General features: G+C 57.9%; 2 protein-coding genes across 3 annotated transcripts in view; one reads left to right on the top strand and one right to left on the bottom strand.

Annotated features, from left to right (window-relative positions):
* Positions 1–8336, top strand: part of PDCD11 (programmed cell death 11) — a 51654-nt gene extending 43318 nt beyond the window's left edge. Inside the window, exons 26-36 of the mRNA XM_062214949.1 lie at positions 337–393; positions 964–1086; positions 1844–1966; positions 2690–2987; positions 3137–3253; positions 4198–4344; positions 4548–4795; positions 5329–5497; positions 5973–6126; positions 6894–7059; positions 7994–8336. Of these exons, the coding sequence (XP_062070933.1) occupies positions 337–393; positions 964–1086; positions 1844–1966; positions 2690–2987; positions 3137–3253; positions 4198–4344; positions 4548–4795; positions 5329–5497; positions 5973–6126; positions 6894–7059; positions 7994–8165 (1774 nt within the window). The 3' untranslated portion in view covers positions 8166–8336. The remainder of the gene's footprint in view (positions 1–336; positions 394–963; positions 1087–1843; positions 1967–2689; positions 2988–3136; positions 3254–4197; positions 4345–4547; positions 4796–5328; positions 5498–5972; positions 6127–6893; positions 7060–7993) is intronic.
* A 97-nt stretch (positions 8337–8433) lies between these two features.
* CALHM2 (calcium homeostasis modulator family member 2) lies at positions 8434–14635 on the bottom strand. Of its 2 annotated transcripts, none has more exons than XM_062214952.1 (3): positions 14358–14635; positions 11903–13262; positions 8434–10206 (listed from the first exon to the last, which is right to left on the bottom strand). In XM_062214952.1, exons 2-3 carry the CDS (start codon positions 12455–12457, stop codon positions 9790–9792), a joined length of 972 nt encoding a protein of 323 aa, XP_062070936.1. In that variant the 5' UTR covers positions 12458–13262; positions 14358–14635; the 3' UTR covers positions 8434–9789. The 2 variants fall into 2 exon arrangements, with proteins under 2 accessions (XP_062070936.1, XP_062070935.1); XM_062214951.1 differs by having other exon boundaries at positions 11903–12591.
* Between the last annotated feature and the right edge of the window lie 2246 nt (positions 14636–16881).

The following is a 16881-nucleotide window of genomic DNA, read 5'->3' as shown; positions in this document are numbered from 1 at the left end:
AAACACGTGGGCTATCATCTGCTGCCTTCCCAGGCACATTTGCAGGGAGCTGGATTGCAAGCAGAGCATATTGAGTCTTGGCATCCTGGTACGGAATGCTGGTATCACAGGTGGCAGCTTAACCTGCTTCACCACAGTGCCAGCCCCAGGTAGCGTTACTTTTACCTCACTAGTTAAATGGGTGACACAACTGATCCAGAGTCCTCAGCAGGTTTCCAGAGACTGAAGAAACAGAAGCTAGGTCTCGGCTCCCTTCACTTGCAGAGAGCTGAGGCCCCTTGCTACCTCCAGAGATGCCTACAGTTGAGTCTTTCCTCTGTCTTACTGTCATTCTAGGTGTTACGTCCTGTCCACTGAAGAGCAAATGTTGACTTTGTCACTGCGGTCATCCAGGTGGGTATCTGTTGGAACAAGATGGCAGAAACATCCAGATGGCTAAGGGGAGGCTATGTGTAACCAGCACAGAATTTTGGCTTCCTGTCTGTCTGCTCAGCCACTTTATACCCTGAACCTCTTTGATCCAGAAAAGCTGGGGACATTCAGATTGCTAGAAGAACCTGTATGCTCAGCTCTTGTTTGCTAGGAAAAGGTTAAGATGTCCCAGGGTAGGTGTCCAAGGTTGCCGGATGAAGGGTGATTCAGTCCCGGGGCTCCATACATAGTAGCGATAAGCAGAGCATGACGGAGATTGGCATGGAGTCAGCTTGATGGTCAGACCTGAGTGTTAAGAGAGGGTATGGGTTGACCTCTCTCTGGCTTGGTCAGCCTCTCCCTGTTTCTGCATAGCCATCTCACAGACAGGAAGTCAAGAGAGAGACGAGTTGGATTCTGCAGCTTATACCCTACTGACAGATCCAGAATTGTCATTTTCCATGCAAAGTATGATCATTGCAGGTGTACTGGGCATGAGGGTGGGACTGGGGTGGTTAATGGTGTGTGCAAGTGACCCCTTTATTCCTTTAGAACAAACCCAGAGACGAAAAGCAAAGTAGAAGATCCAGAGATTGACTCCATCCAGGACATTAAGGAAGGGCAGCTCCTGAGGGGCTATGTGAGGTCGGTCCAGCCCAATGGCGTGCTCTTCGGGTGAGTGAAGTAGGCCCTTCCCTGGGCCTCAGTCAGCTTCTTTGGTGGGAATATGAATGAAGGAGAATTTAAGTTTCTATCAGTTTTTAAAGTTCTAAATTTTTTCATATTTCAAGAAAGCTTTCTCTCCTCCCTGCCCCCGCCCTCCACTTCTTACCAGACTTGGAGTTGTGCAGGTGGCTCAGTCACTTGACCCATCACTGCCACCTCCCAGGGTCTGGATTCACAGAAAGCTGGGATCAGGAAGCTGGAGCCCAGTATCAAACCCAGCTGCTCCCATATGGAATGTGGACTTCTTAACTGATGTTTTAGCTGCTAGGCATAGGCTGGCTCTTGAGTTGTTATTTCTTGTTTGGTGTTTTGGAAATAAAGAATATGGCATGTCCATCTCAGTTTTAAGTAGATTTGGCTTTTCTGACTTAGTGTTGGGTCGTGATTTGTAAAACCTCAGTGTCATCGCATCATGTTCACAGTCACCAGCTGCGGCAGCCTTCCCTGCTCCTGGTTCCTTGTTCTCTCCTGTCTTTCTAGCACTTTGTGAGTTACACGTGGTAGTGCTGCCAGCTTTGGTAAACCAGTCCTGTCTTGCTTGTGCTTGCTCGTCGTTTCCAGCTGGCAGAGCCTGCCTTGTCCTGCCAAGGGCCAGGAACCATAAATGCGGTCACAACTTGGGTCCCTGTGAAAGTGGCACTACCAGGCACGGCTGGGATTCTGCTGTTGTGCTCATGACCCCAGGACTCTGTGTTTATCCTTTCAGCCTGGGTCCCTCAGTTACTGGTTTGGCCGACTACCCACACGTCTCCCAGTACAGCCCATCTGAGAAAGACCTTTACAACAAATACCTTCCCGAAGGGAAGCTGCTCACTGCCAAGGTCCTGAGGTAGGTTCTCACTGCCCCACCCCTATGTGTGATACAAAGCAAACCCCTTTCTCAGATGTCAAGGTCAACTTTAAACATAACAGATTAGGTCATGTCCAGGTGACTAAGAGGCCTTTGGAGCCTTCCACCTCTGTCCCTGAGAACAGAGACAGTGCTTGTCTCTGCATGGGTGGGCCACTGCCGTTGGGGTTGGAGTGGAGCCACCACAGCTCCCCCTATATTTCTCTACCGAGCACGATGAAATGTATATTTTGTTCCCAAGGCGGGGGGGTGGGCTCTGGAATTCTGCTTTGATTAGGAGAAAGAAGGCCTGGGCTGCTTGTGGTGCTCTTGGCACCGTTTTTGTTGTTACTGTTTTGGTTTGGTTTTTTTTTGTAAGATTTTTATTGTGTATTTGAAAGAGCAACAGAGAGGGAGAGACATGTACTGGTTCACTCCCCAAGTGGCACAGCAGCTCGGTCTGGGCCAGGCCAAAACCAGGAGCCAAGAACTCCATCTTGGTCTCCCACATGGTTGGCAAGGGTCCAAGGACTTGGGCCATCTTCTGCTGCCTTCTCAGGCACATTATCAGGAAGCTGGATTGGAAAAGCATCCAGGACGCAAAGCAGCGCTCTGATGTGGGATCCGGCATTGCAAGTGGCAGCTTAACCTCGGCTCCGAACGCCAGCTCCCTTTGCACCTTCACGATGTCTCTGCTTTCCACTCTCCCTCTCCCTGCTGCAGGCTGAACCACCGGCAGGACCTGGTCGAGCTATCGTTCCTCCCCTGCGACACTGGGAAGCCTGACGTGTTCCCTGCCTCCTTGGAGCTGCCCCTGCTGAAGCAAGGGGAGAGAAAGAGAGAGGCCAAAGAGAAAAGCCAAAAAGGAGAAGAGAAGGAGAAGAACAGTCAGAAAACGAAAAAGAAGAAGTCGAAGGGGCAGGAGGAAGTACAGTTGCCCGGCAAGGAGACGAGAGAGCCCCAACGGCCTCCGGGGAAGAGGCAGGGCAAGCGGGCACGCCAGGAGTCAGGCAGTGAGCAGGTGCGTCCCTCAGGAGAGCTGTGCCTCACTGCTCCGGGAGGGGGTGTTTGAGGAGCCAGCTGGGCAGCTGCCTGACCTCGGGTGGAGTGTGAGCGGTGGGAGGGCCAGCTTAGGCTGCCACAGTGTGCATTTCCCTGCTGTGACCTCAGGAAAGAGAGGACAAGAAGCCCAGGAAGGCCGGCCCGCCAGAGGAGGACGACAGTGGCGTGGAGGTCTATTACCGGGAAGGAGAAGAGGAGATCGAGGAGGTGGATGTGCTGCCCAAGGTGCGGGACAGGGTTGAGTGTCCTGGGACGGGGCTGGAGGGGAACATCCTTGCTTCCTCCTGAGATCCAGGCTGTCCTAGGCCCTGTCCCCCTTCAATTCACCTAAAATATGGAAGGGGGGTACTGTCAGTTTCCTCGGTGGACTGCTGCTCCTTGAGGACGGGGCCCTGTTCTCACAGAGTGTGCAGGGCACTGAGTGCAGCTGAATGCAATGGGGACGTGGCAGAGGACGAGCAGGCCGAGCCTGTCCGAGCTTTCTCCTCCCCCTGTGAGGAACAGAAGCAGTGCTGCTCGAGCTGAGCACGATAGCGTGGGAGGCCTCGGCCCACCCCGCAGGCTTGCCAGGCTTTAGCTGCTCGCACAGCGTCCCGTGCCCACCCTCAGGACCTTGGTCCTCTCTGTCCCAGCTCTACTGTTGTCTCCCACGAATGCATGCACAGCTGGTAAAAATCGGGGCACTTGGGGCAGCCACGTCCTCTATTACAGTGCCTGGGTTCACGTCCCAGCTCTGCTTCCAAGTCCAGCCTCCTGCTAATAATGCACACCGTGGGCGGGGGGCTGCAGGTGGTGGCGCAAGTAGTTGGATCCCTGCCATCCACATGGGAAGCCCCAGTTGTGTTCCAGGCTCCTAGCTTTGATCAGGGCAAGCCCTGGCTGTTGCAGGTATTTGGGGGAGTGAACCAGCAGAAAGATCTCTGTTACTCTGCCTTTCAAATAAAAATAAATTATTTTAATATGTATTACCTAGATAAATTTATTTACAGAGAAAACTTGTATGTTATTACCATGAAGCTTCCTCGGTGGGTTGGGCCTTGCCTGTCCTGGGAGGAGAAAGAGGGTCCCTAGGCAGGGTGGGAGTCCTTGCCCCACCAGCTGGGCCTGGACTGAGGGTCAGGGAGCTGCCTGGGCCAGGTGCACTCCTCCATGCCTCTATGATCCCACAGAAGCTGACCAAACCTGCAGAAGCGCCCCGGCTACAGCTGTCTTCAGGCTTTGTTTGGAATGTGGGGCTCGACTCTCTGACCCCGGCCTTGCCCCCTCGAGGAGAGAGCTCAGACAGCGAGGAAGACGAGAAGCCACACCCAGCCACGGTACTGTCGTGTCGAGGGCTTTGTCCTTTTGGCGGGATCCCTCAGCACCAGTCTGTCTCTTCCTGGGGTTGGGAGTGGCAGCCAAACAGTCCCAGGCCAAGGAGCAGTTACAGAGCCCACGGGCTGCCTTGCCCTTTGGCTTCCCCCACAGGCCTCGGCTAGCATTTGAGGATCTGCTCACCTGTTTCTACCTTCCCTGGCAGAAAAAGAAGAGCAAGAAGGAAAGAGAGTTGGAGAAGCAGAAGGCAGAGAAAGAGCTGTCCCGCATCGAGGAGGCGCTGATGGATCCTGGGCGGCAGCCGGAGTCAGCAGATGAGTTTGACCGACTCGTGCTGAGCTCCCCCAACAGCTCCATCCTGTGGCTGCAGTACATGGCTTTCCACCTGCAGGCCACGGAGATCGAGAAGGCCCGGGCCGTGGCTGAGAGGGCCCTTAAGACCATCTCCTTCAGGTCTGGACCTCACCTCCCCTCGCTCTAGGGAGGCCAGACTTCTCTCATGGGAAGTGAAATAGATCTGCTCATTTATATTTTAAAGTCCCCTTCCCTGAAATAGCTCAAGGTAACATTTACAAGAGTCTCGACTCAACTAAGGTGTCCAGAATGGAGAAGACGGCGCTCTGCGTGTCTGGCTGGAGCCCTAGCGGCTACCCACCTCCCAGGCAGAGCAGAGCCTGTGAGGCAGGCTGGCGGCCTCTGCTCTGTTCTCGGGTGAAGGGAGAGCCAGGCCCCAGATGGTGCTGCTTCCTGCCCAGGGATGGGGTCAGAAACCGGGAAAGCCTCAGACCCTTAGTGGGACAGGGAGGGGCAGGGGGTCCTGATGCCTTGTGAGCTGCAGAGGGGACAGAGGCCTCTCAGTGCCTGCACTCGGGGCTGGGATCTGAGGGCCATGGGTGGAGGAGAGGAGCTCATTGTCACCCCTGGGTAGGAGCTGGGCTCATCGGGCTGAGTGCGTGGAGCTCATGTGCGGACCTCTCTGTGCACAGAGAGGAGCAGGAGAAGCTGAATGTGTGGGTGGCTCTGCTGAACCTGGAGAACATGTACGGCTCTCAGGAGTCCCTGGGCAAGGTCTTCGAGCGGGCTGTGCAGTACAACGAGCCGCTCAAGGTCTTTCTCCACCTGGCTGACATCTACACCAAGTCAGAGAAATTCCAGGTAAGGGTTTGGGCCAGGTGGCCAGCTGCAGGGTGTAGGGAGGGTCCTCCACTCTCCCAGGGCTCCCCGACATCCAGGGCCAACGTGCTCAACTTCAAGGTAGGAGAAGTCATCTTCCCACCTCCATTTGGGACTGGCCTGAAGCTGAGGGAAATGATGGCTTTGGAAGTGAAAAACTGCACCCTGGGCCGTGAGCCTCGGGCTGTTGGGGAGGGAGTGGTACAAACAGAAGGTGACTGTCCAGCCCAGGACCCCTTTTCTTCCTCTCCTGTTCTCCAGTCCACTCTCCTGGCCACGGGATCAGTAGGGAACTCGGGCTAGGTTACCCTCCCCTGCACTGAGCTCGCTGCTGTGAGCCTCCCTCCACTCCTCTTTGTCTCCAGAACTGGGTTAGATGGTGATGTGACGTCCGTGAGCCCCAGGCTGTCGTCTGCTGTCCCCTGCCCCCCTCAGCTTAGACCGGCTTTTCCCACAGGAAGCTGCCGAACTGTACAACCGCATGCTGAAGCGTTTCCGGCAGGAAAAGGCCGTCTGGATCAAATATGGTGCCTTTCTCCTGCGGAGGAGCCAGGCGGGGGCCAGCCACCGCGTGCTGCAGCGAGCCCTCGAGTGCCTGCCTGCCAAGGAGCGTGAGTGCTCTTCCCATTCCGTATGGTGGGCCTCTAACGTCGGGATGGAGCGCGTGTTGCTTCTCAGGAAAGCCTGTTTGGGGCACCCTGCTCTCTGTTGATGTGTCCACGAAAATGACAAGACAGGCTGCATTTTACACGCCAGACTCAGACAGATGGAGGACAGATGGAATCAGCACTAATTCTGTCGTCCCCAGGACCCCTTCTTTTCTGGGCAGTGCCCATCTGTGTGTTTGGTCCTAAACCCACTCCACTGGCCTTTTTTTTTGTTTTTATAAAGATAGCATTTTTTTTTTTTTAAGATTTTATTTATTTGAGATGTAGCATTACAGACAGCAAGAGGGAGACAGAAAGGTCTTCCATCCTCTGGTTTATTCTCCAAATGGCCACAACGGCCAGAGCTGGGCCAGTCCGAAGCCAGGAGCTAGGAGCTTCTTCCACGTCTACCATGCAGGTGCAGGGGCCCAAGGACCTGGGCCATCCTCTACTGCTTTCCCAGGCCATAGCAGAGAGCTGAGTCAGAAGTAGAGAAGCCGGGACACAAATTGGCACCCATATGGGATGCCGGTGCAGTAGGCAGAGGATTAACCTACTGTGCCATAGCGCTGGCCCCTCCACTGGCCTTTTGGGGCTTTGTCATAACCTCGGCCCAGGGCCCAAGAGCGGGGACTCGGTCTCACTCCTCCCCTGCAGTACCCCTCGCCATGGTTGGGGGTGGATTGGACTGCTCAGGTTGCTCACGTCTCTGAGCTGTGCTCTCTCCGCAGACGTGGATGTGATTGTCAAGTTTGCCCAGCTGGAGTTCCAGCTGGGGGACGCAGAGCGTGCCAAAGCCATTTTCGAGAACACACTGAGCACCTACCCGAAGCGCACAGACGTCTGGTCGGTCTACATCGACATGACCATCAAGCACGGCAGCCAGAAGGAAGTCCGGTGAGAGGGGCAGACCATGGCTGAATTCCAGGGGGCGGGTGGAGTGTTGGCCAAGCTCAAGTGTTTTAGCCCCCAGTATCCTCAGCCCTCTTAACTCAGTCTAGAAAAACAGCTCTCACCTAAGACCCCAGGTCCAGTGGCATTCACCTTTCCAGCTAATTTTTCTGCCACAGTGGGGAGCCTAGCCTGGGAGTCGGGAGACACGGGTTTCCCTCGTAGAGAGCATTGTGCCTGACTCTCGCTGTAGAGAACTTACACAGCCATAGTCTCACTTTTGTTCCCCAGCAGCCCAAGGCAGGGAGAGTTAGAGATGGGTGACCTGAGGTCTGGAAAGAAGTAACTCACCCAAGCCCTTCAGTGACTTTTTAAAAGACTTATTTATTTGAAAGGCCGAGCAACAGATAGAGGGAGACAGGTAAGAGAAGAGAGAGATCTTCCATCTGCTGGTTCACTCCCCAAATGCCCACAGCAGCTGGGGCTGGGCCAGGCCGAGGCCAGGAGCCCAGAACTCCGAGTCTCCCGCAGAGCCACTGAAGCCATCATCCGCTGCCTCCCGGGCACGTTAGCGGGAGCCAGATCATAAACAGAGTAGCCAGGACTCAAACGCGCACTCCACCACAACTTAGCCTGCTGTGTCCCACTGCCCACCCTGCTTCAGTGAGTTTTAAGCTGAGCTTTTCTCACTGACCCATCCCCCACTGACTGTCCCCATCCCGGTGGCCTGGGCCTGATTCAGCGTGTGACTTTAGGTAAAGTGAGGATGGTGGTCTCTTCCTGAGACATGTGGGAGTGCACGTTAGTAGTGAAACGCAGAAGTGGGAGAGCTGACTCACGGAGGGCCCCGGCTCCCGAGCTGGAGGGCAGGTGGGGGAGCCCGGCCAGGAGTCTTGGAGCTGGGCCCTCGAGGCACTCACTGCCCTGTTCCTCCCCACAGGGACATCTTCGAGCGTGTCATTCATCTGAGCCTGGCCCCCAAGAGAATGAAATTCTTCTTCAAGCGCTACCTGGACTACGAGAAGCAACACGGCACGGAGAAGGATGTGCAGGCAGTCAAGGCGAAGGCCCTGGAGTACGTGGAGGCCAGGAGCTCGGTGCTGGAGGACTAGTGGAGGCTCGCTCCGCACAGGCGGCCCCAGGCAGCCCCGGGCTGGGCCAGCCCACCGCAGGCACCAGGCCGGAGCAGAGCTCTGCCGCCTAAAGACTCGTTCTAACCGCTGCTTTTTCTGCAGCACCCTTGGTGTCATCCTGTCAGGATAAAAGGAATTTTAGATTTTTAAGTCCTCTGTGCTTGTTTTCCCTTAAGTACCATAATGTGTGTCATCATTTTCCTTTTCTGAGGCTGCTCAGTTGTTGCAGGCAATGGACTGTTGGGCTCCCAGGAAAGTTTCACGTCCCTTCTTCAAGGAAGTTCCCTGGGGAACACGAGAGGGGGTGGGGGCTGCCGTCCGTGGATCTTGCAGTCCAGATCCCACCTTGTCCCTGGCTTTGTCCAGCCGGAGAGGGTGGGTAGGCCCAGGGAGCGGCCCTCCCTCACAGTCTAGAGTCCCGGGGTGTTCCGTCAGCCTCTGTTCTGCCCTCGAGGGTTTGGAGGCTGAGCTGGGACTGGAGGACAAAGGCCGAGCCTGCAAGGGAAAACCAGCCAACCCGGGCAGCTGAGGAAAGCCTCAGACGTCATGTTGGGCCGCCTGCTGGTGTCTCATCCCAGGCCCACCCTGGCCGAATGATCTAACCTCTCCAAATCTGGTACATTCCAGAACTCTCGCAGGCTCACAGAGCGGCTAGTCGTTGAAACCAGTTCTTTTTTGGCAAAGTCCTGGCACGGCCGTACATGTCACAGGAGCTTCTCCAGGGAGAAGTGACAGAGTCAGCTGCTGAGAGCAGGTCGTAGAGGCAGGGAGGGAGAAGGGCTGGGAGGGAGGCGGGGGCTGGCGGTTCTTAGACACTAGTGTTAGGGTAAAAGGGCTGCTTCTGTCCTGTTAAGTGCAGGACCTTCAGACTCAAAATTTCAAACTGAGTTTCCCTTTAAGAAAGGCCAGACTCCTTCTGTTCCCTAGATAGAATCAGACCTCTGAATCCAGCTGCTGAGAGACCATCAGCCCAGGGTCTTCCCGAGTGGACACCTGTTGCTCTCGGCACTGCTGCCACCCCGTTGCCCATGGGAATCCTGGGAGTCTGGTGCGCTTTCCTCCCACAGGGCACGGGATTTGGGGCTGACCAGTGATGTGACCCCTTTAGTAACTTTAGAGATACGAAGTTAGTCCTTTATAGCAGAAAAGCTTTATCAAAAACTCAAAGATAAAAAACAAGACCAGAGGATACACTGGAGGGCAGCTTCCCCATGGTACATCAGTGAACTCAGTGTCCCCATGCAACTAGGAACTGCTTCACAACGCGCTCTACAGGGTGCCTGCCTGCTGGTGAATTTTGCTGTTACCTGGCTCTGTTGGCTGAGCCTCCCAGCCTGCAGGCCTGCCAGTCTTAAGCATCAGCTCTGGGAAAGTCTTGACCACAGCCATAGACCAGATGGGGTGGCAGAAACATGAAGAAGGATTTCTGCAGGTTTCAGCTTTCCAGTCAGAGCTGACCTCATTGTCTGTGGGATCTCCCCACTGCCCAGAGCATGCTGTGGCCCTTGTCCCCGGCCTGTTCTTCTGATTCCTATAGGAGCCGGCAGTGGGGTTCAGTTGGGACCAAGTAGTGCCATTTGCAAGGGGCGTGGGGAGCAGGCCCTCAGGAGACCAGCGGGGCCATCTCTATGTTGTCAGGGGCCGTGCCATTGCCCGCTAGGCCCTGGGCCCACTTGTGCAGGCGGCTGTAGAGTGGGAGGCCCTGGTTCTCACGGTACAGGTAGACGCCGGTGATGGCGTTCCACTGTGGCCTTGGCTGAGTGCCTTGCACTGGGAACTTTTCAATCAGCTCCTCGTCATCCTTGTTGAGCGCCACGAAACCAAAGAATTGGCGCACGTTGTTGGCGGCGAGCACCCGCGAGTGCACCTCGGCTGTGCGCCGGAAGAGCTGGTCCTCGTTGGAGCGGTACTGTGCCCAGTAGGCCTCCTGGCGGTAGCTGAGCGGGGAGCAGTAGTGCTTGAGGCACTTGATCAGGAACACCAGGACGGCCACCACGCCGATGAGCAGCCACCCAAGGAGCTGGCAGGGAATGGGGGGTGTTCAGGAGGGGCACGGAGCTGCCTGCTCCCACCCGGACCCCAGGGACAGTGAGAGGACCCAGGCCCCTTCTGGCTGGGCTTCCCCACTCACCCCTTACTCACTTCCGCTATAGTTTCTCTGCTCTCAGTTTTTGCTGCCATTTCTTCAACCTCAAAAAGGCAGCTCCTCTCCCGCCATCGTCTCCTCCCATCAAAACCCAGCCCAACTGCTGGGCTCAGCTGAGTTACCACCTAAAGGAAGCCGCCTAAGACCCTTTTAGGAACCATCCTGCCTTCCCCTGAGCCCTCGTAGCTTGGTTCCTCACATTAATGCTACTTGCCATGGGTGAGATCACCCATGTGCTTGGATGTGAGCCTGTTGAAGGCAAGGACAGTCAAGGTCAACTCTCCCACTAGGTCCCTCTCTGGGCATTTGATCAGCACCAGTTTTGTTCTCTGCTTATCTTCCCCACTGGTGCCATCTGGATCCCTGTTGCTCTGCCTGATTTTTTTTTTTTTTTTTTTTTTTTTTTTTTTTTTTTTAAGATTTCTTTGAAAGGCAGAGCAACAGAGAGGGGGCGAGACAGAGGTCTTTGATTCACTGCTTCACTCCCCAAGTGGCCACAACAGCAAGGTCTGGGCTTGGCGGAAACCAGGAGCCAGGATCTTCATCCTGGTCTCCCGTGTGAGTGGTAGTACTTGGGCCATCCTCTGCTGGCTGACCAGGTGCTTTAGCAGGAATGCTGGACTGGAAGCAGAGCAGCCGGGACTTGTGGGATGCTGGTGCTGCAGGCGGTGGCTTAGCCTGCTGTGCCACGACGCTGGCCCTCGCTGCATTTCTCACGTACTCCTGAGAACAGAGCTTTCAGAAAATCTTGCTCTCCCTTCTCCGTTCCCTGCTTCTCCCGAGTTCACACTTCACACCATCTCTGCCCAGCCCTCTTACCTTCCCTCTCTCCCCAACAGCACAGCCTGCACTCCTTCTGAATCCAGCTAAACCCACCCCACTAGGATCAGGACAGCAACTGCCCCGACTCCACACCCAGCTCCCACCCCAGGGCCTCCCGCTAGGCAGGCTCAGAGCTGGTTCTGGGCTAGGAAGGTGTACATCCTCCACGGTCAGCCCATGGTGCACAGCCGATGCTTCTGCTGGCTTGCAGGAGTCCATGCTCAGTCTGGCTGGGCTAAGGGGCTTGTCTGTGGCTGGGATCAAAACTCACTCTGAGCTTGTGGAGCATCCCAGCACTGGGTAAGACTCCGCTTGGGACGCCCGCATCCCATACTGGAGGATCTGGCTCAAGTCCTGGCTCCTACCAGTGTGTACCCTGAGAGGCATCAGGTAAGGGCTCGTGTACCTGAGTCCTTGCCAGCCACGTGGGAAACCCAAATTGAGTTCCTGGCTCCTGGCTCAGCCCTCGCTGTTGTGGGCATTTGGGAAGTGAACCAGTGAATGGAAAAATCTCTTTCTGTGTCTCTGCCTTTCAAGTAAAATAAATAAAAATTCAAACACCAAATCTCTTACTTGGGACTACAACTGTTCCTGGCCCTGCCAAGCACTGACCCACATGTTAACCAGCCCTGATCCCCATGCAGGTAACTAGTGCTTTCCAGGGAACCCCAGCCCCTGAGGGCTGGCCTGGCTAAACATGGGCCACCCTGGGAAGGAAGAGGAGCGTCCCCTCCACACAGCCTCTTACCTGGGACTCATACTTGAGCCTGCGGGTCACCTCCTCCCGAAAGCCCGACAGGTTGGCAGGGCCCTCTCCGCAAGGGAACCTGGCCAGGATTTCCATGGTGTGGGCTGGCGGGAAGCCCTCCTCCCCTGCTGTGAGCGAGGAGGGGTCCACAAACTCACTGAGGGCGCAGACATAGGCCTCGCCACGCAGCAAGGAGATGACAGACCAGGTGACGGGGGCCACGGCTGCGCGGCCCAGGATGGAGCTCAGGAGGAGGAAGTTGGGGGCAGCCGAGCAGTTCTTGGTGCGCCGGTACTGGCACTCGGCAACTAGGTTCCAGGTGTGGTTGTTGAGGATGACGCCAATGAGGAAGAGCGCCAGCGCGGGCACACCGATGGCCGTCAGCCCGTACAGGTAGTTGCGGGCCGGCGAGCAGGGGCAGTGGAAGGCGACCACAGAGAACAGCTCCTGGCTGCCCACCGTGCCCAGGGCCACCAGCCCATTGAAAATCATCACATCTTTGCTCTTGAAGAAGAGTGACAGGAAGCGGAAGTTCTCTGCGATCAGCGCGGCCATGGTGACAGGCGGAGAGCCAGGGCAGCAGAGGCAGCAGGAGGCGGAGGGTGGTTCCTGGTGGGGCTAAGCGAGGGCGCAGGCTGGTGCACATGGGTGTGCCATTTTACCCCCTGTAGTGGCTGGCCTGGTGCCTCCTGTGAAACAGCAGGTGTCTGATAAATGTTTGTCTCCAAAAGTGGGGTTTGAGGAAGAAGCCCTGTGGCCAGGCTGGTGAGAAAGGTAGGAGCCAGGGACCTGGGGAGTGAGGGGAGTCACCACTCCTGGGCTCCTGCACCTGTCAGGCGCCCCGTGTTGCCACTTCCCAAATCCCTCCGTCACGCTATCCTCTCCCCACCGTGCGCGGGAAAGGGCCAGCTGCTGGCCAGGTCACAGGCCAGTGGCAGAACTGAGATTCGAGCTCTGGTCTGTCTCAAACTATCGGGGTTCTCTGTCCCCTCCATCCTCTCTTCTGTCTCAGGGTAGAGGTTTGCAAAGGCCCCATGGTGTCGAGGCTGCAGGATGTTCATGGGCCTTCCTCTGGATTCCAGAGAGCTGCTATTGTGCTGAGGGGTCCTGGAACTGTCCGTAGGGTGTGTCCTCAGGCCACAGGTCCCAAAGCTGCAGTGGGTGTCCTGGGGGTGCAGGGCCTCCAGGCAATGGCCAACCCTCTGCAGTTCTTGGGAGCCCTCTGCTCTGGAGACCTCAGGGTCTGGCCCGGGCCAGGCGGCTCTGCTCCCAGCAGCCCGCATGGCTCACTCTGGGCCTCCGGGGCCTGAGCTGTGTAAAAGCGTAGATGGTTCTGGTCCCTGCTCTCTTCCTAAGGATGCTGGAGGGAAGAGAAAAGGAGTACACGGTGCCTGGTAACTGTCCAGCAGGGCGGGGATGAGCTCGTGACCTTAAGCATCAGGAATGCAAGGCCTGGAGCCAGTATAGGGACTTGCTCGAGGCCATCTGAATACAGAGAGGTGCTGGGCAGGACTTCTGACCACAGCCTAAGGGGATGGGTAAGGGGACCATGGGGAGCAGGAGTTAAGCGAGTCTCCATTCTCTCTGTCTCCTACAAACCTCGCCCTGTGTCCATCCACAGAGCCCTGGCGAGCCGCCTCTTCCTCGGCCAGCCCCTTCCCTACCCGGTAGGCTCCCAGCAGCCCCGCAGCTCTGAGCCCAGCCGGGGCCTGGGAGCCGGACGCCGGGATGAAGTCCAGGGCCCAGTGATCCCACCAGGCACCCACCAGCACATGGGAGCCTGCTGGGCCTGTGTGGGCAGCCTGCCCGCCAGCGGCTGTGGCCTCCGGCTCCAGCAAAGTTCAGCACCAACTCCCTTCCCAGGCTCCACCCACACACGCCTGCGGGACAGGCCGGGGTGGGCCCCTTGTCTTCCTCATCTCCAGGATGAAAAACAAAAATCACTGGGCCAAAGGACAAGCGAAGGGCGGGGTGGGACGCATACAAAGGTGGGGGGGACCTGCCTGACTTCCTTCGCCACCTCCTCTCCCAGCCCTTGCCCCCTGCCCCTGCCGATGCCACCACATGGGCCAGGCAGAGGCTGTGGGAGCCAAGAGGAGGAGAAATCATCCCCATCTCTGTCTCCCCCCAGCTCCCAGCCCAGGAGCCCCTCCCCGGGAATGAGTGGGGGAGAAGCCCGCCTGTCTCCCCCTCTTGGCTCCTACCACCCTGATCAGCTCCCTGTGGGGGCCCTACATGCCTGGACCAGGTGGGTGGTGGGCACAGGACGAATCAGGCCACCTTCTAGGACCCCCGGAGGCCTTCCTCCCACCTCAGTCTCCACCAAAGCCTGGCCGCTGTGTTGGGGGGGCACCCCTGGCCCTGCCCTGGAGCGGGAGCCCCAGCCGGGGACCCCCCCATCCCTCCGCCGATCACTGGGACACCCGGCACACCCGGGGCAGGAGGCTTCCCTTACCTGAGGGCCGGCTGCAGGGCCCTCGTCGCGCGGGCCGGCGGACACGGGGACTCCAGGCGTGGCTTCTTGGACCTGCGGCCGCGGGCGGCTGCCCCCCACTTAAAGCGCTCTCCCGGCCCTGGCTGGCTTCGCTGCTTTTGCTTCCAGCAGGGCGCGAAGCTGGTGGCGTCTCAAACAAACCTCACTCACGAGCAGAGGAAAGGAAACAGATGGAGCGTGCGCGCCGGCGAGTGGAAAAAACAGCGTCCCGGGCTGGCCGGCGAGGGCGGGCGGCGAGGGCGGCGCGCGCCCAGAGGAAGTCAGGCGCCTCCTGGCCACCCGGGCGCCCGCGCGCTCGGTCCGGGCTGGCCCCAGCCCTGCCCCAGCCCTGCCCCAGCCCTGCCCCAGCCCTGCCCCAGCCGCCGCGCCACCCCAGCAGCACCAGTTTGGGGGAGTCCTCAGGGGCCGGGCGGGGTCCCCCGGGGGCATCTGTTCTGGGCCGGCCCCATTGCGGCGCCCCCCCCTCCCGCCCCGGCAGGGCCAGGGGCGCGGTCTGCTCCGAACGAAGCCGACCCTTGGCTGGATCCCCACGGCTGCACCCCAGCTCTGCCCTGTCTCCCTCAGAGCTGTGCTGCTGCAGCCGGACACCTGTCCCGACGCCGGCTTCGGCCCTTCTCTCCCGTGGCTGGGCTGCCTCCGGGGACGGCTCCAGGTCTCCAGACGGCTGGAGCCTGGGGTCCCCTGAGGCCGGCGCCCAGAACTGACCGGTATGGGGGAGTTCGGGAAGGCGGGCTTCTGGTAGCTCAGGGACGCTGGAGAGAGGAATCCCAGGGGCAGGCTGGGCGGCCTCCAGGGTGCATGGGGCGACCCCGACCCCTCTCAGCTCTGCAGTGGCTCCTGCGGGTGGGCCTGCTGAGCGACCCCCTGCTGCCCCCGACCCCCAGCTGGGCTTGTCCAGCACAAGGGTGAGGGCAACGGGACCAGTGTATATTGCTTGCTTGCTTGGTTGAGACTTTACAGGTGCCACACTCAGCCCCAGATCCTTCCCCAAAAGTTATCTCCTGGGGCTGGCATGGCCTGCAATGCCAGCATCCCATATGGACACTGGTTTGGTTCCCGGCTGCTCCACTTCCAATCCAGCTCCCTGCTAATGGCCTGGGAAAGCAGTACAAGATGGGCAAAGTCTTTGGGTCCCTGCACCCACGTGGCAGACCTGGAAGAAGCTCCTGGCTCCTGGCTTCATCTGGGGACATTTCCCCCTCCTCTCAAATAAATAAATCTTTAAAAAACAATAAAAATTATTTGCCAGTGCCACAGCTCAATAGGCTAATCCTCCGTCTTGCGGTGCCAGCACACCAGGTTCTAGTCCCGGTCGGGGCGCCGGATTCTGTCCCGGTTGCCCCTATTCCAGTCCAGCTCTTTGCTATGGCCTGGGAGTGCAGTGGAGGATGGCCCAAGACCTTGGGCCCTGCACCCCATGGGAGACCAGGAGAAGCACCTGGCTCCTGGCTTCGGATCAGCACGGTGCACTGGCTGCAGCGCTCCGGCCGCAGCGGCCATTGGAGGGTGAACCAACGGCAAAGGAAGACCTTTCTCTCTGTCTCCCTCTCACTGTCCACTCTGCCTGTCAAAAAAATAAAAAACAATAAAAATTATCTCCCTATATGCTCACAACAATCCTGAAAAAAAAAAAAAGAGGTCTTTTAATATCCATTTCACAGACAGACACACTGAGGCGCAGAGAAGTCGGCCACTTGCCGTAGGGCCTCAGCCCTGCTGACCTTGTCCTTTCTTCCCCAGGGGGTGGGGGTTGCTATGAAGGTGAGAGGGCCCTCTGCATCCCTGTGTCCTGCTCCTCCATGAAGACAATCCCCCACCCCAGCCCAGGCTCAGAAAGCAAAAAACCCATCAGCCACCTGCTGCGTGCGTGCCCTGTGCTCCTACATACAGCACGCCCCTGAGCTAAGAGTCCTTATCCCCATTACACAGATGAGAACACGGAGGCCCAGAACATGAAGCAGCCGGCCCATGGACACGGTTTGCCAGCTCTCTGGGGTCTGGGCTGTTCTCTCTCTGGGCAGCTCCTCCCACCCTCTCCACCCCAGGGCAGAGCCTCCTCCCACAACGGAGTTTGGTCAGTTTCTGTCTCTGGCTTCCCAAACCCCAAAGATGTCTGACTTCCCCTGAGACACAGATGAGAGACGGGTATCAGGGTGGGCTCCAGGGACCCCCTCCACGGAAGGCCCTCTGCTCAGTGCTAAATAAATACACAGTCCACCTTGACAGTGGTCCCACGGCCCCCGTGGTGCCCACCCCCCCCCCCCGGCACTCCCCTAGTTCCGGCCTCCTGGCTGTTATGTCCACTGGGCCCACTCAGCCTCCCTCGGGGGCTCCAGTCAAAATCAGGAGAGGGTTGGGTGCCCTCCCACTGCCTGAGCCTTGAGCAAACGTCGCAGGCAAGAAGGGACAAAGCTGGCAGCTCTAGAGTGGCCTGGGGGAGCTGGGCGGGTAGCAGTCCTCCTTCCCCGTGCCCCCAAGGCAGTTC

Source organism: Lepus europaeus, chromosome 17 (genome assembly GCF_033115175.1).
Source record: "Lepus europaeus isolate LE1 chromosome 17, mLepTim1.pri, whole genome shotgun sequence".
In the NCBI taxonomy this organism is placed as follows: Eukaryota; Metazoa; Chordata; class Mammalia; order Lagomorpha; family Leporidae; genus Lepus; species Lepus europaeus.
The sequence above is the reverse complement of the archived record's forward strand: the minus strand, read 5'-3'. Positions and strand labels throughout refer to the sequence as shown.

What these genes read in the sequence shown, in the direction of transcription:
- CALHM2 (XM_062214952.1), bottom strand. Translation starts at nt 12,457, where the DNA reads ATGGCCGCGCTGATCGCAGAGAACTTCCGCTTCCTGTCACTCTTCTTC. An exon ending in GGCTCAAGTATGAGTCCCAG is followed by an intron (nt 10,207 to 11,902) that starts GTAAGAGGCTGT and finishes ATTCCCTGCCAG; the next exon opens with CTCCTTGGGTGGCTGCTCAT.